The following is a 21,739-nucleotide window of genomic DNA, read 5'->3' as shown; positions in this document are numbered from 1 at the left end:
ATAGAGGATAAGTTTTTCCTTTAATAAATTTCAGACACATGCAGTTCTTAAAGGAGAACTCTGGCAAAAAAAATATTTTGTCATTATGCCTGGGCCGCTGCAACTTATAATAAATTTTAACTTATCTTTCGCCAGTCCCCCATTGTAACTGGAATCGGTCTCCCATCCTTCAGCCCCAGTCTTCTTCCTGCTTTTGGTGCACGACATGTCACACTAACATGTCAGCGAACTTCCTGCCACATCGATGTCCTGTCTTGGCCGGTGATAGGCTGAGCGGCAGTGTAAAGTATTGAGCCTGGGCCCGGTCTTCTTTCTGGTGCCCAGGCCAATTACATCACACTGCCGCTCAGCCTATCACCGGCCAAGAGAGGACATCGCTGCGGCCGGCAGTTAGCTGAGCGCACCAAAAGCAGGAAGAAGACCAGTGCCAGAGTACCCCTATGCACCTCACTTTTATATGTCCCAAACATTAGTAAGCGTGTACTTATATGTACAGTTTGGGTGCAGTTTTTGCCACAGTTTACAATGCAGTAATTGGCAGCATTAAGTAGTTTTTATAGGTTTCATTTTGTTTAGTTTTTTACCATATATTACATATAAAATCGTGCTGCTGCAAAACTCAGAAGATCCACAAGTGGTATTTCAAATGTAAGTAATGTAATAAGCTTCAACAAAAGATATATGTTTTTTTTTTAACCCAATTGTTCAGCCCCATTCTCCTGCCTCATCTGACACTGGACCTGGAGAGATGCCTTTGCAACTGTCCTGTCCATTGTGAGGCATTGTCTCTTCACGTTCAGTATCAGATATGTTCGATTTTTAGATTATCCACATTTGAAGAAACATTGCCCAGCTCCCTAGCCACTCCGCTCAGCAGCTAACAAGGCTTAGGCTATGTTCACACAACAGAATATCTGCATGTCATTTTGCATAAAAATCCTGCAGTAAATTATTTGCTTATTCACTTCAATGGAATTCAATGTGAATGGGACAGCAGAATCCCATTGAAGTGCACTGGCTACAAATTCATGCAGAATTTTAATGCAGAATTCCATGCAGAAATTCTGGTGTGTGAAAGTAGAGTCAGAGGAACATTAGACATCAGGCTCACCTCATTCATGGCGGGATTCTCTCTCTTCAAGTTTCCAGCAGCAGAAATGACTGTTTTTACAGCTCTCATTCCAAAATCGTAGTGATCCTGGGAATAACATTTTCAATGGTCATTATTGATCGAAAGTGATAGCAGAAACAAGATGAAATGATTCAGCAATGTTGGTAGGTCTATAAAAAGAAGAGGGGAGTAAATCTCTGCTTGCTGTCAATGAATAATATTATTTGTATTCAAAGACTAAGGCACTGTATGAATTGTATACAGGTATAGGGTTTCCTACAGTTTTTTCCAGCCTAGACAATCCTATAAACACAAATCACACATCTCTCCTAAGGGTTTTGAATATGGTGATGAATTGAAACACAGAGGGGAGACTTATTTTCAGTTTTACCCAATTTTACCCAAATTTTATGTGCAATGGCAGAAAAAGTTGCAGAATTGTTTTGCACCTCATTTAGACTCATTCAAGTAAACAATTTGATGGAATGTGGCACGGTTAGCTTTTTGCAGTGGTCGGTGATTTATCAACTGCAACATTTTTAGTACAAACATTTACATTTTACACCAGCCTGGACAACACTTAAAAACTTGTCTACATCTAAGCTTCTTTGCTATTTATGGAGAATGTGCACCTCTTTGATAAATGTGGGGGGAGTACACATGACGTCCGCCCAGGCAAACTGACTTAGTTTACACAGACAATGATAAATTCAGGCCAAAGTCTACTAAAAAGTTAGCTTCATCTTAGTCCAGAGAAGTCCATGCTGATAGAAAAGTAAAAAATGTCACCTGGGAACTCAGCTGCTCAGAGGACAGCTTGAAAGTTGTTGTTATTTTCTTTGCTAAAATCTTGGCATTGTTAAACCCAAAAGAATATAATGAGATCTCAGCAATCATGGCATAATCTGGCACCATCATAGCCACAGGTCGGAAGAGAGCCTGGAAGGAGAAACATGTAATGAGATAAACTGTGTCATCATAACTTTTCCCATTGCTGAAGATAATGGTAGAAATCCTGCCTTACCTTCAGGTTATCTGGTAATTCTGTGCGACCGGCATATCCAGGATTCATGGTTATGAAAACAGCGCAGGTAGACACCAATGGGATCTCCACTCCCTCAAACATGAAGCGGTCCACCTGGTCAAAAGAGGAGTGCATAGACTGAATGGACTGAAGGGATTATCATTGAAATGGCCCTTTTAGGCTCACAGTATAGATATTCCTTTAGGTGCGTGAGGTTCTTACTCGTTGCTGCTGAGCCTTCTGGATTGTGGTGATCTGTTGGGCGACCACAGACAGTACCTCTATGTCTATTCTATTGAACTCGTCAAAGCATGCCCAGGCTCCAGAACTGTGTGGACAGACAGAACGTTGACATGCAGAGGGCAATATGAGTACAAGAAAACCATTCATGTCTATCCGTCACGCCCTCTTCCATAGACATGAATGGAGGGGGTTTGTTGTGACCTCACTAGGGCGTCACTGGGGCCTAGCCGTGACGACATGTCCCCATCTCGGAGGCAGCGCTGGCACAGAATGCTGGGGGCTGCACAGAGATCGCGGGGGTCCCCAGTGGCGGGGCCCCTGCGATCATACATCTTATCCCCTATCCTTTGGATAGGGGATAAAATGTATAAAGCCGGAATGCCCCTTGAATATCTGTTCCTCATCACATACCTGGCTAATCCTTTAAAAAACTTGCCCATGGCCATGAAGTCCAGCTGGTCAGAGCAGTTGAACACAACAGTTTGGATTGCAAGAGCTTTCCCCAGGTCTTTTGTGGTCTCTGTCTTCCCTGTTCCAGCAGGTCCAGCAGGGGCACCTCCAAACTTCAAATGGAGAGCTCCAGTGAGCGTTAGGTAGCACCTAAAAAGATATGAAGACAGCTGCTTATTGTTCTTGTCTTTCAGTAACACTATTTCTGAATCATCACATGGTGCGCGTACCTGTCCGTCAGTGGCGTTATGACCAGACGTCCAGTGTTACCAAGGTATTCATAGCCGTACAGGAACTCGGCATTGACCGCTCTTACATACAGGTCATTCTGGCTCCAGTAATACCTACAAGTTAGTAGGAAGACTGTAAACATTTGGGGTGAGGTCAATTCTCCTACTGTGCAGTTCTACCATATTTAAGACCTCTAAAATCTCCTGTACAAAACCATTTCATGTAACAAAATATAAATATTTTTTTTGTCACATATATGCATCAGTACCGGAGTTGAGATATCCACTCAAAATCATTGACACTGTTAACATTTTCCTCAATCAGGCGTGCAGCAACATCTTTGGCATGGACCTCAATCACAATGAGGGCAGAGAGGATGGAACGTTGCATGCGAGATAGTTTACCACGGACCAAAGCAACAAGGTCACTGAGCTGCAGAAAGAGACAAATATTAAAGGGGTACTCTGGCCCTAATACATCTTATCTCCTATCCAAAGTATAGGGGATAAGATGTATGATCGTGGGAGTCCCGCTGCTGGGGATCCCCGCAATCTGTCATACATCTTATCCAATATCCTTTAAGATCACTCATAACATACACCCGCAACACTGACCTGAGCCTCCAGCTGTGGGAAGAGTCTGGTGGACAGATCCTTGGCCTCAAGAGCCTCAGACACTTCCTTGGTCCAAAATGTCTGACATCCGGCTATGGTGACTTGACCCGGCCAGTTCATCACCCATTCTGAACGAGGAGTCTGGAATGAAGCTGTGAATAAGCTGAGATGGCTCAGAAAGAGAAGGAAGAGTATAGGCGTTTTAGGAGTCTTACCTCAGGATAGACTTTTATAGCTCTTTCTATGTAATCCCTCACACTGGCCTTCATAACCTTCTCCACGTCCAGTAACCAGTCCTCCACATTGCCTGTTGGATAGATGGGTTTGGACAGCTGCACCTGCTCACCCTCAGCAGAATACATGTGAGTTATCTGTAGATCGGGCTGAAACAACAGCTGGGAATAGAAGCAAGGAAGGTTGGTAAGTGGAAGTTTTTTTATGAAAACCGGATATTTACATTTAATACACAATACAGGTTCCTTAACATTACAGAAAAAGAGAACACAATTCTACCCAATAAATGATCTTAAGGACAGACAGTCACAAAGGTTAGAAGAGGGAAGGACTCTATTTAGTTTAGATGTATTGAATAGAATTTAGTTTAGATGTATTGAAATCAACAATGAAAATTTAACCATTCCAGATTGTAGATCCATGATCTCACCCGTGCAACATTTTCAAAACACTTGCGCAAGTGTGGCTGCACCGCAGTGGGATCCTTGGTTTGGGATAGGATCTCCAGGAGTTCATCATCGGAAAGAAAGTAGAACCTGAAAAGGGAAAAGATTTCAGCCAATGTTCAATGCATAGTGCTCTTGCCATATGCATGGAGATCAGTAACTCAACAAGGGCCTCATTACTCCTTACCTGGGAAAAGCCCCTCTTTTGGTCTCCAAGTATTCACTGAGCCCTTTTTGCACTAATTCCAAAAGCTTGTTGCATTCTCTCAGACTTTCCAGGAGACGAGGATCTGGGCACAAGGAAATGACCTGGAAAAAAGGACCATGTTACATTCTTTGTGCCTAGGCTAGGTTCACATCACGATTTAACCATCCGATTATCGGCCCGTAAAATCGGCCGAAATCGTATTGCAAAAAATCGTATACAATCCTATGTAAAAATTTCTTTGCTATCCGATTTTAAAATCGTATCCAAAAATCGTACAGATGAAAATTCCATCCGATTTTCAATAAAAATCTGATCCTGTTTTTAAAATTAATATGTACGCCAATGGCAATAAAGTTAAGTGTATGTGTTTTGAAGTCTACTGCGCATGCGTACTAAAAAATCATGTGCGATTAATCTGATAGAATCGCACAGTCACACGATTCCATGCGATTTACATAGACATCAATAATAAAAAAAATCGGACACGATTTCGATCAGATTTAGTCAACCACAATTTTACCTCTGATCTTAAATTGTGCAAAATCGTATGTGGATCAAAACTGATGCATTTGTTGTCTATCATTAATGAATGGAAGTGAATGGATACGACTTGGCATGCAGATTTGTACGATTTCAAACTTAAAAATCGTGAGAAGAAGTAGGATGGTAAAATCGTGATGTGAATGCACCCTAGGTACAGGGCTTGACTCATCTCTCTAAAGTGAAAAGAAATGTATTGTGATTTCCACAATGTGATTTTAGTCGCAAGGATCAGAATGTTTACATGTGATTATTTTTTTGTTTTTGTTTTTTTTAAGGTTGCCATTGTGCAGCCTACTCAATATATAATATGTATATAAAGACAGTGTTTAGGCCCGGTTTACACATTTTTAGCTCATGGCTCCTATGGAAACGTTCCAGCCCTGATTCCCCCTATATACCTGTTTATTCTCTTCTGCACTGCGCATGATTTTCCTCCAGGTCCTCTCCATGGTCTGGTAACGCTTACTTTCCACTGGCAGTTGTCTGTTGATGTCATCTGAGCTAAATATTGGCTCCAGGTAGAGCCAGGAGCGCTGGCAGGTCAGCCATTCCTCCAACACATCCTGAGGTATAACAGGCAGGAGATATTAGAGGTTTGAACTCTTGGATTACTATTCCTTAAAATCCATAAAAAATAGGAGTTTTACCTGACATTTCAGTATTTGGTGCTCTTTGACAGTTCTCCGATGGCTCCTTAGATTATGGTGAAATCTGATATGTTGAGAAACTCACCATAATCTTTAAAGAGGTACTCTGCCCCTAGACATCTTATCCCCTGTCCAAAGGATAAGGGATAAGATGTCTGATTGCAGGAATCCTGCCGCTGGGGACACCCGCGATCTCGGCTGCGGCACCCCAGACATCCGGTGCAAGGAGCTAAGTTCGCTCCGAGCCAGATGACTGGCGATGCGGGGCGGAGGCTCGTGACATCACGGCATTCCCATAGACTTGAGGGGGCGTGGCCGTGACGTAATGATGTCACGTCTGTCACGCCCCTCCCATAGACTTGCATTGAGGGAGCGTGGCAGTGATTACAAGAGCCTGTGGTGCTGCACCCAACGCTCTAAACGAATGCCGGGTGCAGCAGGGAGATTGGGGGTCCCCAGCGGCAGAACCCCCGCGATCAGACATCTTATCCCCTATCCTTTGAATAGGTAATAAGATGTCTAGGGGCGGAGTACCCCTTTAAGAGCTAACAGAGAGCAGATGAAAATATCATTACATGTGATTATCTATAGGAGCCTCATATATTAGAATATTTGATAAACCAGCACCAGGACAGCCATAATAATGCCAGACTATTAAGATTTTACTGTATAAATAATCTCATGGATTTTTTTCTAGATAAAAAGTCAACTGCTTCACTTATAACTGACTGCCGGTGGTATCACCATGCCAGGCATACCATAGGTGCCAGCACAAGGGCCCAGTGAAGCCTTGCATTGTAACAATTTCATATAGCAGCGGCTGTGTCACCTGTGTCAATCGCAGTTTGCTCTCCCAGGTGTTGATGCGATCTTCAAAGGGCTTCTTGTAAGGAGAAAAGGACATGCTTTGGGTCATGACAATGTGGTCATCTAACAACTGAGAAGCTTCTTCTGGGCTCTTCAGGATAAATGTCCCTGTCTCTTTATAAGGTAAGATGTTGAAGAGTACTGAAGACCACTCCCCCTCCATCTTGTCTAGAGCCTGAAAAAAGGGTCACGTTAAATAAATGTTTAATGTACACGTTATCACCCACTGACAAAGTGAACATGCTTAAAAGGGTACTCCGGTGGAAAACTTTTTTTTTTTTTTTTTAAATCAACTGGTGCCAGAAAGTTAAACAGATTTGTGCCCCAATGAGTGGAAGGGGGGCACAGATTGATAGATCTCCCTTTGCAGCCCCGTTGGCAAGGGGGCGCAGATGTTGCGTATCGTGGGCTCCGATGGCAGGGGAGCAAGCGGCAGTTGCAGCGCTCGGGACCTCGTTCGCTTACCGGCTTAGCACAGACGGCACTAGTCTGGCACTAGTCTGGCACTCCGGCAGGAGTGCCTGACACTCCTGCCGGAGTGCCAGACTAGTGCCGTCTGTGCTAAGCCGGTAAGCGAACGAGGTCCCGAGCGCTGCAACTGCCGCTTGCTCCCCTGCCATAGGAGCCCACGATACGCAACATCTGCGCCCCCTTGCCAACGGGGCTGCAAAGGGAGATCTATCAATCTGTGCCCCCCTTCCACTCATTGGGGCACATGAGGATTATGAGGCTGCGATCCATCCACTACAACAGACCAAGCCAGAAGCAGTGGTGAGAGATACTCCGTATCATTCATTCATCAACTTTTTCATTAATTTTTTCATTGACTTCATGTTACAATATCCATACGTTTCTTACGGACTTATTTTTATATTGGTATTTTTATTTTCATTTTTATTTTTTTTTATCTGCAGATTCATGGACTTATTTAAATATTTATTCACATATTTTTTGATACCTCACTAGGGCCCAGTGAGATTTTCATTAGACTAATGCCAGTGTAATGTGATATTTTGCTATTATTTTGATATTTTGCTACCATTTTATTTATATACCGTATTTATCGGGGTATACCACGCACCGGCCTATAACACGCACCCTCATTTTACCAAGGATATTTGGGTAAAAAAAGTTTTTTACCCAAATATCCTTGAAAAAATGAGGGTGCATGTGTGCGCGTGTATACCCCGATATACCCCCAGGAAAGGCAGGGGGAGAGAGGTTGTCGCTGCCCGCTTCTCTCCCCCTGTCTTTCCTGGGGTCTAGAGCGCTGCTGTCGGCCCTTTTCACCCCCTGGTTATCGGCGCCGCTGCCCGTTCTGTCCCCCTGACTATTGGTGCCGGCGCCGATAGCCAGGGGGAGAGAAGCGGCGCCGACAGCCAGGGGGAGAGAAGGGGCAGCGGCACCCATTGCCGGCGCCGCTGCCCCTTTGCCTTCCCCCATCCCCGGTGGCATAATTACCTGAGTCCGGTCCGCGCTGCTCCAGGCCTCCGTCGTGCGTCCCCAGCGTCGTTGCTATGCACGGCGCGGCGCTCTGACGTCATGCGCCGCGCCGTTCAGCGCATAGCAATGACGCCGGGGACGCACGACGGAGGCCTGGAGCAGCGCGGACCGGACTCAGGTAATTATGCCACCGGGGATGGGGGGAGGCAACGGGGCAGCGGCGCCGGCAATGGGTGCCGCTGCCCCTTCTCTCCCCCTGGCTGTCGGCGCCGCTTCTCTCCCCCTGGCTATCGGCGCCGGCACCGATAGTCAGGGGGACAGAACGGGCAGCGGCGCCGATAACCAGGGGGTGAAAAGGCCCGACAGCAGCGCTCTAGACCCCAGGAAAGGCAGGGGGAGAGAAGCGGGCAGCGACGGCCTCTCTCCCCCTGCCTTTCCTGGGGGTGTATCGGCGTATAACACGCACACAGACTTTAGGCTAAAAATTTTAGCCTAAAAAGTGCGTGTTATACGCCGATAAATACGGTATATATTACATTTTATATCTGAATTAAAAACAATTTTTGAATAAACGCTGTTACATCTATCTTTGTCCACACCATTATGCACCATTGGTGAGGTCCTAGAGGCATAAGCTATAGGTTTTTATTAATTTACATTATTGTTGCCGGTGGGGTCCGGCTTTAGCTTTAACTGCCTCGGTCCTTCTGTTGTGAGCTGCACCTTATTTTTTAGATTTGTAAATTACTTCTATTAAAAAATCTTAATCCGTCCAGTGCTTATTAGCTGCTGAATACTACATAGGAATTTTTTTTCTTCTTGGAACACAGTGCTCTCTGCTGACATCATGACCACAGTGCTCTATGCTGACATCTCTGTCCATTTTAGGAACTGTTCAGAGCAGCATATGTTTGCTATGGGGATTTTCTCCTACTCAGTCCTTAAAATGGACAGAGATGTCAGCAGAGAGCACTGTGCTCGTGATGTCAGCAGAGAGCTCTGTGTTCTAAAAAGAAAATAATTTCCTCTGTAGTATTCAGCAGCTAATTAGTACTGGAAGGATTAAGTTTTTTTTAATAGAAGTAATTTACAAATCTGTTTAAAGGGGTATTCCAGGAAAAAGGAGATTTTTGTTTACTTACCGTAAAATCTCTTTCTCGAAGGATCCATTGGGGGACACAGACCGTGGGTGTATGCTGCTGTCTCTAGAAGGTGTGACACTATAGTAATTTAAAAAGTCAGCTCCTCCCAGCAGGATATACCCGCCTTCAGGCCCTGAGATAATCAGTTTAAGTTTCAGAGCAATAGCAGAGGACCAACAGGTCAAAGAAAACCCAAACTGTCCGAGGACCAGAAGAGAAAAACATAACTGAGAACACCCTCGGACAGAGAACCAAAGGAAACCCCCCAAAAAACGGCGGGAGCTGTGTCCCCCCATGGATCCTTCGAGAAAGAGATTTTACGGTAAGTAAACAAAATTCTCCTTTTCTCTATCGGCTCCATTGGGGGACACAGACCGTGGGACGTACCAAAGCCGTCCCTTGGGTGGGCAGATAAGCAGTCAGGCAGACGGCCGTTCCACTGCCGTCTGCAACACTTTACGGCCCAGACTAGCATCAGCCAATGCGAAGGTATGAACTCGGTAGAACCTTGAGAAAGTGTGCAAAGCCAACCAGGTAGCCGCCTTGCATATCTGCGAGGCTGAGGTTCTATTCTGGAGAGCCCAGGATGCCCCAACAGAACGGGTAGAATGAGCCACAACCCTGAAAGGAGGAATCTTCCCCTTACAGCGATAGGCTTCCGAAATGGCGGACCGAATCCACCGAGAAATGGTGGCCTTGGAAGCACATTGTCCCCTACAACGAGCTTCCATAAGGACGAAAATGGAATCACACTGACGAAATGAAGAAGTGATGGAGAGATAAGACCGAACAGCCCGAACTACATCCAGCTTGTGTAGTAAGCGCTCCTTAGGATGAGAAGGAGCAGGACAAAAAGACGGGAGGACAATGTCCTCATTGAGATGAAAGGCCAAAACCACCTTAGGCAAAAAGGAAGGATCTGGCCGAAAAACAACCTTGTCCTGGTGGATCACCAGAAACGGAGAATGGCAGGAGAGAGCTGCTAATTCAGACACCCTCCGAATGGAGGTGAAAGCAACAAGAAACACCCCTTTCCAAGAAAGGAGGCGGAGAGACACCTCTCTAAGGGGCTCAAAGGGTTCACCCTGGAGGGCACTCAGAACCAGATTCAGGTCCCAAGGGGGAGAGGGTGACCAATAAGGAGGAACAGCATGCGCCACTCCTTGAAGGAAGGTCCGGACATGAGAATTATAAGCCAGAGGCCGCTGGAAAAGAACAGCAAGGGCCGAAACCTGACCTTTAAGGGAACTGAGAGACAACCCCAGTTCCAAACCCGACTGCAAAAAGGAGAGAAGACGGGGAACTGAGAAGGTTACAGGGGATAAGTCCTGAGCTTCCTGCCAACGAAAATAAGACCGCCAAGTACGGTGGTAAATTCTTGCGGAGGAGGGCTTATGAGCCCTGAGCATGGTGTGAATGACTTGGGAAGAGAACCCGCGGGCCTTCAAAACCACGGTCTCAACCGCCATGCCGTCAAATGCAGCGACTGTTAATTGGGGTGGCAAGGAGGACCCTGAGAGAGCAGGTCCGGACAGAGCGGAAGGCGCAGTGGAGCATTGTCCAGGAGCCTGACTACGTTGGTGTACCACGACCTTCGGGGCCAATCTGGAGCTACCAGAATGGCGGGTACTCCCTCTGTTTTGAGCTTCCTCAGAGCCCTGGGAAGGAGCGGAAGGGGAGGGAACAGATAGGGTAGGGCAACCCCGCCCAAGGAAACACTAGGGAACCACGGCAGAGCCTGAGGATCCCGGGACTTGCTTTCAGCCCAGAGGAGAATCCTGGTCACCTCGGCCATGGCTGCTGAGCAGCGAGTGCCGCCTTGTCGATTTATGTACGCCACGGCCGTGGCGTTGTCCGACTGGACGCAGACAGGACGGGACTGAAGCCGGGACTCCCAATGAAGAAGACAAAGAAGAATCGTCCGTAATTCCAATATGTTCATCGGAAGAAGGGTCTCTCGAGGAGACCAGAGTCCCTGAACCGCCCAATCCCTGACACGCCGCCCCAGCCCGACAGGCTGGCATCCGTTGTAACTACCTGCCAGTGAAGGGGAAGAAATGACCGCCCTGACAGTGAAGGGAAAGAAATGACCGCCCTTGGAGAAGAAGGGGGGCGGAGCCACCAGAGCAGAGACTGACGGACCAGTGAGGGAGAACAATCTGACGATCGAGGGACAGAGGAAACCTGTCCCATCGAGAGAAAATCGCCAGTTGAAGGGGGCGGTAGAGAAACTGGGCAAGGGGTACGGCCTCCATAGTTGCCACCATCTGACCCAGGACTTCCATACAAGTGCGGATGGGGACTGACCTGGGTCCGAAAGGAGCGGACCCCGACAGAAGCACCAGACGTTTGTCCGGCGGGAGGCAAATTCGGCAGTGGCCATGTCGAGGCGAAGTCCCAAGAAGGTTATAGACTGGGTAGGACAGAGGACTGACTTGTCCCGATTGACCATCCACCCGAAGCAATACAGAGTGTGGAGAGTGACGTCCACATTCTCCAGAGTCTGGGCTCTGGTTGGAGTCTTGATGAAAAGGTCGTCCAGGTAGGGTATCACCGAGACTCCCCTCGACCGTAACAGGCCCATAACTGGCGCAAGGATCGAGGAGCCGAGGCCAGACCGAAGGGGAGGGCTACGAAATGAAAATGCCCCTCCGGAACCGCAAAGCGGAGGAACCGATGATGGCCTGGAAATATTGGCACATGGAGGTAGGTATCCTTGATGTCCACCGATGAAAGAAACTCCCCTTGTTCCAGGGACGCCACCACCGAACGGAGAGATTCCATTCGGAAGTGACGGAAGAGAAGATGACGGTTGAGACGCTTGAGGTCTAGGATTGGTCGCACAGAACCGTCCTTCTTGGGAACCACAAAAAGATTGGAATAGAAACCCCGGAACCGTTCCCCTGGAGGAACGGGAATGATAACCCTCTGGAGAAGCAGAGACTGGAGCACCTCATGAAATTGCTTTGCCAGAGAAGGCGACCGGGGGCCCCGGGATCGAAAAAAGCGATCCCCCAGAAGGGAGGCGAATTCGATTCGGTAACTGTTGGACACCACGTCCCTGACCCAAGGTCCAGATGTCTCGAAAAAGTAAGAGACGACCTCCCACCCGAGAAAAAAGCCACGGGTGGGGGCCCACTTCATGCGGAAGTGGATTTGAGGTTGCCTGATTTGGGCTCAAAACGGTCGTACCGGTTGGAGTCCGACTTCCAAGACGGGCGCGCCCGGAACAAGGGAGCCTTCCTGTCCCGCGAAGGCGCCTGCCCGGACCCTTTGCTGGAGCCAAAGGTCCGAAAGGACCGAAAGGAAGAGGACTTCCTTTGGGAAGTAGGGCGAGCCTTATTTTGAGGCAACAAGGAACTCTTACCACCTGTCGCCTCAGAGATAATCTCATCAAGGCGCTTGCCGAAAGGTCGGCCACCTGTAAAAGGAAGCACAGTGAGAGACCTTTTGGAAGCGGCATCCACATTCCAAGCTTTAAGCCACATAGAGCGGCGGAGAGCTGCTAGGTGACCCACAGCAAAGGCAGGACAACGGCTGACTGCCTGGAAGCTGCGCACAGGAAGTCCCCAGATTTAGAGCATTGGAGAGCCAGGACAGATAGATCCTCTGGGGGGATCCCGCTAAGATATCCTGATGGAGCTCTTGGCACCATTCCGACAGGGCCATGCCCATGTCGAGGCAAAGATGGGAAGAAGAGAAGAAAAGAGAAGCTTCAGAGGCAAACTTCGCTAAGGATTCTACCTTCTTGTCCGTGGAATCCTTGAAGGCAGCGGCATCTGCCAGTGGCAGTATAGTCGCCTTAGAGATCCGGGAGATTGGTGGATCCACAGAGGGAGGGAAAACCACCTAGGTGACAAAGGCCTTGTCAAATGGATAACGTTCTTGAATCATCTTGATTCCCGGGAACCTCTTGTCTGGATGTTTCCATGCAGATTCCAGAATGTCGTCAAAGTCAGCGTGAGAGCTGAACCTTTGAGGTGATGGCTTAGTACGATGAAAGGATATTCCTGGAGTGACATCCGAAGATCCTGGGTCCTCTAAGTGAAAGGTGTCTCTTATGGCTGTCACCAATGAGTACACCGTTTCAACTGAATCCGAGCGGTCCTCTGAGTCAGATGCCAGCTCGGAAGCCTCGTCCGCCAGTTCACCAGGAGAATGTAAACGAGTAGAGGCAGTCCTGGAGGGGGGCGACCCTGACCGGGTACGCGGCTGCGTGGCAGAGCGGCAACTCCGAAAATGTCCTCTGGAGGAGCGACGTTTGTGCCCAGATGAAAGGGGGGGTGCGGGACCCACGAGGGGAACGCCCACGTCTATCTGAAGACTCAATGGAAGAGTCAGACAAGGCACCCCTAGTACGCTTGTGAGAGCGTGAAGTATGTGGAGACGAGGAGCGGGCCCTCTCAGAGGCCCTGCACAGGGTAGACCCCTTCAAGGCGGACACCACTTCCTGGGAGGCCTCAGCCACCGGACGGGAGACTTGGGTCAAGTCAGCCATATACCGGGTCAGGGAAGAAACCCAGGCTGGTGGAGCGGCTGAATCCACCGGAACCGAAAGGGCACCAGGGCACCAGGGGGAAAGCAGAGGCACTAACTAATAGGCCCTCCTAACTGAATTTCGTGCCCACGGCGCTGATTGGAGGCTACTTCGCGCCTCTGAAGAGCTCCGACCGCGCTGTGGGCGGAGCTATGAACTGCCGAGAAGAAGCAGTAATGTCGCCCGCTCCTTGTCCCGAGCGCACATGTCAGCCGCATATGCGCTCGGGGGAACAGAGCGGGCGGCCTGTACGCTGGCAGAGACTGCCGGAGAAAATGAAAGTAAGCCGGCGCTGAGAGCGCCCGCCCCATACAAGCGCCGCGGCTGTCAGCCGCATATAACGTGGTGCATGAGAAGTGAAAATGAGCCGGCGCTGAGAGGTCTGGCCCGTACCAGCGCCGCGGCTGTCAGCCGCATATAACGCGGTGCATGAGAAGTGAAAATGAGGCGGCGCTGAGAGCGTCTGGCCCGTACCAGCGCCGCGGCTGTCAGCCGCATAGGAGGTGCTGACGGAGAAGAGAGAGTAAGCCGGCACTGAGAGAGCCCGGCCCGTACCAGCGCCGCGGCTGACAGCCGCATATAAGGCGCTGCACACACACACACATACAGTGAAAAGCACACACACATACAGTGAAGTGCCCCATAAAATTACATGCCCCCTGAAATGCCACTGCTCCACATGCCCCCTGAAATGCCACTGCTCCCCAGAATAAAAATCCAGCCCCTGTATAAGCCAGCCCCATAATCTGAAAGGTGAGCCAAAAACAGGGGGTCTCCAGAGGTTGCAAGTCCGTACCTAAGGAGAAAAGGGGGGAAAGTACTTAGCTCAGTCAGAAGAACTTACCTAATGGAGTCTTCAGTGAAGTCTTCAGTCAGCTTTAGTTACCTGCATCACGCCTGGCTGCTATGCGCGAGCGAGGCGAGCAGGGAAATAGGGGGACCAGATAGGGGAGGGAACAGATAGGGTAGGGCAACCCCGCCCAAGGAAACACTAGGGAACCACGGCAGAGCCTGAGGATCCCGGGACTTGCTTTCAGCCCAGAGGAGAATCCTGGTCACCTCGGCCATGGCTGCTGAGCAGCGAGTGCCGCCTTGTCGATTTATGTACGCCACGGCCGTGGCGTTGTCCGACTGGACGCAGACAGGACGGGACTGAAGCCGGGACTCCCAATGAAGAAGACAAAGAAGAATCGTCCGTAATTCCAATATGTTCATCGGAAGAAGGGTCTCTCGAGGAGACCAGAGTCCCTGAACCGCCCAATCCCTGACACGCCGCCCCAGCCCGACAGGCTGGCATCCGTTGTAACTACCTGCCAGTGAAGGGGAAGAAATGACCGCCCTGACAGTGAAGGGAAAGAAATGACCGCCCTTGGAGAAGAAGGGGGGCGGAGCCACCAGAGCAGAGACTGACGGACCAGTGAGGGAGAACAATCTGACGATCGAGGGACAGAGGAAACCTGTCCCATCGAGAGAAAATCGCCAGTTGAAGGGGGCGGTAGAGAAACTGGGCAAGGGGTACGGCCTCCATAGTTGCCACCATCTGACCCAGGACTTCCATACAAGTGCGGATGGGGACTGACCTGGGTCCGAAAGGAGCGGACCCCGACAGAAGCACCAGACGTTTGTCCGGCGGGAGGCAAATTCGGCAGTGGCCATGTCGAGGCGAAGTCCCAAGAAGGTTATAGACTGGGTAGGACAGAGGACTGACTTGTCCCGATTGACCATCCACCCGAAGCAATACAGAGTGTGGAGAGTGACGTCCACATTCTCCAGAGTCTGGGCTCTGGTTGGAGTCTTGATGAAAAGGTCGTCCAGGTAGGGTATCACCGAGACTCCCCTCGACCGTAACAGGCCCATAACTGGCGCAAGGATCGAGGAGCCGAGGCCAGACCGAAGGGGAGGGCTACGAAATGAAAATGCCCCTCCGGAACCGCAAAGCGGAGGAACCGATGATGGCCTGGAAATATTGGCACATGGAGGTAGGTATCCTTGATGTCCACCGATGAAAGAAACTCCCCTTGTTCCAGGGACGCCACCACCGAACGGAGAGATTCCATTCGGAAGTGACGGAAGAGAAGATGACGGTTGAGACGCTTGAGGTCTAGGATTGGTCGCACAGAACCGTCCTTCTTGGGAACCACAAAAAGATTGGAATAGAAACCCCGGAACCGTTCCCCTGGAGGAACGGGAATGATAACCCTCTGGAGAAGCAGAGACTGGAGCACCTCATGAAATTGCTTTGCCAGAGAAGGCGACCGGGGGCCCCGGGATCGAAAAAAGCGATCCCCCAGAAGGGAGGCGAATTCGATTCGGTAACTGTTGGACACCACGTCCCTGACCCAAGGTCCAGATGTCTCGAAAAAGTAAGAGACGACCTCCCACCCGAGAAAAAAGCCACGGGTGGGGGCCCACTTCATGCGGAAGTGGATTTGAGGTTGCCTGATTTGGGCTCAAAACGGTCGTACCGGTTGGAGTCCGACTTCCAAGACGGGCGCGCCCGGAACAAGGGAGCCTTCCTGTCCCGCGAAGGCGCCTGCCCGGACCCTTTGCTGGAGCCAAAGGTCCGAAAGGACCGAAAGGAAGAGGACTTCCTTTGGGAAGTAGGGCGAGCCTTATTTTGAGGCAACAAGGAACTCTTACCACCTGTCGCCTCAGAGATAATCTCATCAAGGCGCTTGCCGAAAGGTCGGCCACCTGTAAAAGGAAGCACAGTGAGAGACCTTTTGGAAGCGGCATCCACATTCCAAGCTTTAAGCCACATAGAGCGGCGGAGAGCTGCTAGGTGACCCACAGCAAAGGCAGGACAACGGCTGACTGCCTGGAAGCTGCGCACAGGAAGTCCCCAGATTTAGAGCATTGGAGAGCCAGGACAGATAGATCCTCTGGGGGGATCCCGCTAAGATATCCTGATGGAGCTCTTGGCACCATTCCGACAGGGCCATGCCCATGTCGAGGCAAAGATGGGAAGAAGAGAAGAAAAGAGAAGCTTCAGAGGCAAACTTCGCTAAGGATTCTACCTTCTTGTCCGTGGAATCCTTGAAGGCAGCGGCATCTGCCAGTGGCAGTATAGTCGCCTTAGAGATCCGGGAGATTGGTGGATCCACAGAGGGAGGGAAAACCACCTAGGTGACAAAGGCCTTGTCAAATGGATAACGTTCTTGAATCATCTTGATTCCCGGGAACCTCTTGTCTGGATGTTTCCATGCAGATTCCAGAATGTCGTCAAAGTCAGCGTGAGAGCTGAACCTTTGAGGTGATGGGTTAGTACGATGAAAGGATATTCCTGGAGTGACATCCGAAGATCCTGGGTCCTCTAAGTGAAAGGTGTCTCTTATGGCTGTCACCAATGAGTACACCGTTTCAACTGAATCCGAGCGGTCCTCTGAGTCAGATGCCAGCTCGGAAGCCTCGTCCGCCAGTTCACCAGGAGAATGTAAACGAGTAGAGGCAGTCCTGGAGGGGGGCGACCCTGACCGGGTACGCGGCTGCGTGGCAGAGCGGCAACTCCGAAAATGTCCTCTGGAGGAGCGACGTTTGTGCCCAGATGAAAGGGGGGGTGCGGGACCCACGAGGGGAACGCCCACGTCTATCTGAAGACTCAATGGAAGAGTCAGACAAGGCACCCCTAGTACGCTTGTGAGAGCGTGAAGTATGTGGAGACGAGGAGCGGGCCCTCTCAGAGGCCCTGCACAGGGTAGACCCCTTCAAGGCGGACACCACTTCCTGGGAGGCCTCAGCCACCGGACGGGAGACTTGGGTCAAGTCAGCCATATACCGGGTCAGGGAAGAAACCCAGGCTGGTGGAGCGGCTGAATCCACCGGAACCGAAAGGGCACCAGGGCACCAGGGGGAAAGCAGAGGCACTAACTAATAGGCCCCTCCTAACTGAATTTCGTGCCCACGGCGCTGATTGGAGGCTACTTCGCGCCTCTGAAGAGCTCCGACCGCGCTGTGGGCGGAGCTATGAACTGCCGAGAAGAAGCAGTAATGTCGCCCGCTCCTTGTCCCGAGCGCACATGTCAGCCGCATATGCGCTCGGGGGAAGAGAGCGGGCGGCCTGTACGCTGGCAGAGACTGCCGGAGAAAATGAAAGTAAGCCGGCGCTGAGAGCGCCCGCCCCATACAAGCGCCGCGGCTGTCAGCCGCATATAACGTGGTGCATGAGAAGTGAAAATGAGCCGGCGCTGAGAGGTCTGGCCCGTACCAGCGCCGCGGCTGTCAGCCGCATATAACGCGGTGCATGAGAAGTGAAAATGAGGCGGCGCTGAGAGCGTCTGGCCCGTACCAGCGCCGCGGCTGTCAGCCGCATAGGAGGTGCTGACGGAGAAGAGAGAGTAAGCCGGCACTGAGAGAGCCCGGCCCGTACCAGCGCCGCGGCTGACAGCCGCATATAAGGCGCTGCACACACACACACATACAGTGAAAAGCACACACACATACAGTGAAGTGCCCCATAAAATTACATGCCCCCTGAAATGCCACTGCTCCACATGCCCCCTGAAATGCCACTGCTCCCCAGAATAAAAATCCAGCCCCTGTATAAGCCAGCCCCATAATCTGAAAGGTGAGCCAAAAACAGGGGGTCTCCAGAGGTTGCAAGTCCGTACCTAAGGAGAAAAGGGGGGAAAGTACTTAGCTCAGTCAGAAGAACTTACCTAATGGAGTCTTCAGTGAAGTCTTCAGTCAGCTTTAGTTACCTGCATCACGCCTGGCTGCTATGCGCGAGCGAGGCGAGCAGGGAAATAGGGGGACCAGATAGGGGAGGGAACAGATAGGGTAGGGCAACCCCGCCCAAGGAAACACTAGGGAACCACGGCAGAGCCTGAGGATCCCGGGACTTGCTTTCAGCCCAGAGGAGAATCCTGGTCACCTCGGCCATGGCTGCTGAGCAGCGAGTGCCGCCTTGTCGATTTATGTACGCCACGGCCGTGGCGTTGTCCGACTGGACGCAGACAGGACGGGACTGAAGCCGGGACTCCCAATGAAGAAGACAAAGAAGAATCGTCCGTAATTCCAATATGTTCATCGGAAGAAGGGTCTCTCGAGGAGACCAGAGTCCCTGAACCGCCCAATCCCTGACACGCCGCCCCAGCCCGACAGGCTGGCATCCGTTGTAACTACCTGCCAGTGAAGGGGAAGAAATGACCGCCCTGACAGTGAAGGGAAAGAAATGACCGCCCTTGGAGAAGAAGGGGGGCGGAGCCACCAGAGCAGAGACTGACGGACCAGTGAGGGAGAACAATCTGACGATCGAGGGACAGAGGAAACCTGTCCCATCGAGAGAAAATTGCCAGTTGAAGGGGGCGGTAGAGAAACTGGGCAAGGGGTACGGCCTCCATAGTTGCCACCATCTGACCCAGGACTTCCATACAAGTGCGGATGGGGACTGACCTGGGTCCGAAAGGAGCGGACCCCGACAGAAGCACCAGACGTTTGTCCGGCGGGAGGCAAATTCGGCAGTGGCCATGTCGAGGCGAAGTCCCAAGAAGGTTATAGACTGGGTAGGACAGAGGACTGACTTGTCCCGATTGACCATCCACCCGAAGCAATACAGAGTGTGGAGAGTGACGTCCACATTCTCCAGAGTCTGGGCTCTGGTTGGAGTCTTGATGAAAAGGTCGTCCAGGTAGGGTATCACCGAGACTCCCCTCGACCGTAACAGGCCCATAACTGGCGCAAGGATCGAGGAGCCGAGGCCAGACCGAAGGGGAGGGCTACGAAATGAAAATGCCCCTCCGGAACCGCAAAGCGGAGGAACCGATGATGGCCTGGAAATATTGGCACATGGAGGTAGGTATCCTTGATGTCCACCGATGAAAGAAACTCCCCTTGTTCCAGGGACGCCACCACCGAACGGAGAGATTCCATTCGGAAGTGACGGAAGAGAAGATGACGGTTGAGACGCTTGAGGTCTAGGATTGGTCGCACAGAACCGTCCTTCTTGGGAACCACAAAAAGATTGGAATAGAAACCCCGGAACCGTTCCCCTGGAGGAACGGGAATGATAACCCTCTGGAGAAGCAGAGACTGGAGCACCTCATGAAATTGCTTTGCCAGAGAAGGCGACCGGGGGCCCCGGGATCGAAAAAAGCGATCCCCCAGAAGGGAGGCGAATTCGATTCGGTAACTGTTGGACACCACGTCCCTGACCCAAGGTCCAGATGTCTCGAAAAAGTAAGAGACGACCTCCCACCCGAGAAAAAAGCCACGGGTGGGGGCCCACTTCATGCGGAAGTGGATTTGAGGTTGCCTGATTTGGGCTCAAAACGGTCGTACCGGTTGGAGTCCGACTTCCAAGACGGGCGCGCCCGGAACAAGGGAGCCTTCCTGTCCCGCGAAGGCGCCTGCCCGGACCCTTTGCTGGAGCCAAAGGTCCGAAAGGACCGAAAGGAAGAGGACTTCCTTTGGGAAGTAGGGCGAGCCTTATTTTGAGGCAACAAGGAACTCTTACCACCTGTCGCCTCAGAGATAATCTCATCAAGGCGCTTGCCGAAAGGTCGGCCACCTGTAAAAGGAAGCACAGTGAGAGACCTTTTGGAAGCGGCATCCACATTCCAAGCTTTAAGCCACATAGAGCGGCGGAGAGCTGCTAGGTGACCCACAGCAAAGGCAGGACAACGGCTGACTGCCTGGAAGCTGCGCACAGGAAGTCCCCAGATTTAGAGCATTGGAGAGCCAGGACAGATAGATCCTCTGGGGGGATCCCGCTAAGATATCCTGATGGAGCTCTTGGCACCATTCCGACAGGGCCATGCCCATGTCGAGGCAAAGATGGGAAGAAGAGAAGAAAAGAGAAGCTTCAGAGGCAAACTTCGCTAAGGATTCTACCTTCTTGTCCGTGGAATCCTTGAAGGCAGCGGCATCTGCCAGTGGCAGTATAGTCGCCTTAGAGATCCGGGAGATTGGTGGATCCACAGAGGGAGGGAAAACCACCTAGGTGACAAAGGCCTTGTCAAATGGATAACGTTCTTGAATCATCTTGATTCCCGGGAACCTCTTGTCTGGATGTTTCCATGCAGATTCCAGAATGTCGTCAAAGTCAGCGTGAGAGCTGAACCTTTGAGGTGATGGCTTAGTACGATGAAAGGATATTCCTGGAGTGACATCCGAAGATCCTGGGTCCTCTAAGTGAAAGGTGTCTCTTATGGCTGTCACCAATGAGTACACCGTTTCAACTGAATCCGAGCGGTCCTCTGAGTCAGATGCCAGCTCGGAAGCCTCGTCCGCCAGTTCACCAGGAGAATGTAAACGAGTAGAGGCAGTCCTGGAGGGGGGCGACCCTGACCGGGTACGCGGCTGCGTGGCAGAGCGGCAACTCCGAAAATGTCCTCTGGAGGAGCGACGTTTGTGCCCAGATGAAAGGGGGGGTGCGGGACCCACGAGGGGAACGCCCACGTCTATCTGAAGACTCAATGGAAGAGTCAGACAAGGCACCCCTAGTACGCTTGTGAGAGCGTGAAGTATGTGGAGACGAGGAGCGGGCCCTCTCAGAGGCCCTGCACAGGGTAGACCCCTTCAAGGCGGACACCACTTCCTGGGAGGCCTCAGCCACCGGACGGGAGACTTGGGTCAAGTCAGCCATATACCGGGTCAGGGAAGAAACCCAGGCTGGTGGAGCGGCTGAATCCACCGGAACCGAAAGGGCACCAGGGCACCAGGGGGAAAGCAGAGGCACTAACTAATAGGCCCCTCCTAACTGAATTTCGTGCCCACGGCGCTGATTGGAGGCTACTTCGCGCCTCTGAAGAGCTCCGACCGCGCTGTGGGCGGAGCTATGAACTGCCGAGAAGAAGCAGTAATGTCGCCCGCTCCTTGTCCCGAGCGCACATGTCAGCCGCATATGCGCTCGGGGGAACAGAGCGGGCGGCCTGTACGCTGGCAGAGACTGCCGGAGAAAATGAAAGTAAGCCGGCGCTGAGAGCGCCCGCCCCATACAAGCGCCGCGGCTGTCAGCCGCATATAACGTGGTGCATGAGAAGTGAAAATGAGCCGGCGCTGA

General features: G+C 51.2%; 1 protein-coding gene across 3 annotated transcripts in view; it reads right to left on the bottom strand.

The window, feature by feature from the left end:
- Nucleotides 1-21,739, bottom strand: part of DNAH1 (dynein axonemal heavy chain 1) — a 113,823-nt gene that overhangs the window by 54,399 nt on the left and 37,685 nt on the right. For all 3 annotated transcript variants that reach the window (XM_056525103.1, XM_056525104.1, XM_056525105.1), the window contains 13 exons: nt 6,581-6,793; nt 5,503-5,667; nt 4,541-4,662; nt 4,338-4,443; nt 3,889-4,068; nt 3,674-3,814; nt 3,328-3,491; nt 3,059-3,172; nt 2,790-2,978; nt 2,358-2,463; nt 2,136-2,249; nt 1,901-2,050; nt 1,112-1,198 (listed from right to left, as the gene is read on the bottom strand). In XM_056525103.1, the coding sequence (XP_056381078.1) occupies nt 1,112-1,198; nt 1,901-2,050; nt 2,136-2,249; nt 2,358-2,463; nt 2,790-2,978; nt 3,059-3,172; nt 3,328-3,491; nt 3,674-3,814; nt 3,889-4,068; nt 4,338-4,443; nt 4,541-4,662; nt 5,503-5,667; nt 6,581-6,793 (1,851 nt within the window). The remainder of the gene's footprint in view (nt 1-1,111; nt 1,199-1,900; nt 2,051-2,135; nt 2,250-2,357; nt 2,464-2,789; nt 2,979-3,058; nt 3,173-3,327; nt 3,492-3,673; nt 3,815-3,888; nt 4,069-4,337; nt 4,444-4,540; nt 4,663-5,502; nt 5,668-6,580; nt 6,794-21,739) is intronic.

Source organism: Hyla sarda, chromosome 6, assembly GCF_029499605.1.
Source record: "Hyla sarda isolate aHylSar1 chromosome 6, aHylSar1.hap1, whole genome shotgun sequence".
NCBI classification, from domain to species: domain Eukaryota; kingdom Metazoa; phylum Chordata; class Amphibia; order Anura; family Hylidae; genus Hyla; species Hyla sarda.
The sequence above is the reverse complement of the archived record's forward strand: the minus strand, read 5'-3'. Positions and strand labels throughout refer to the sequence as shown.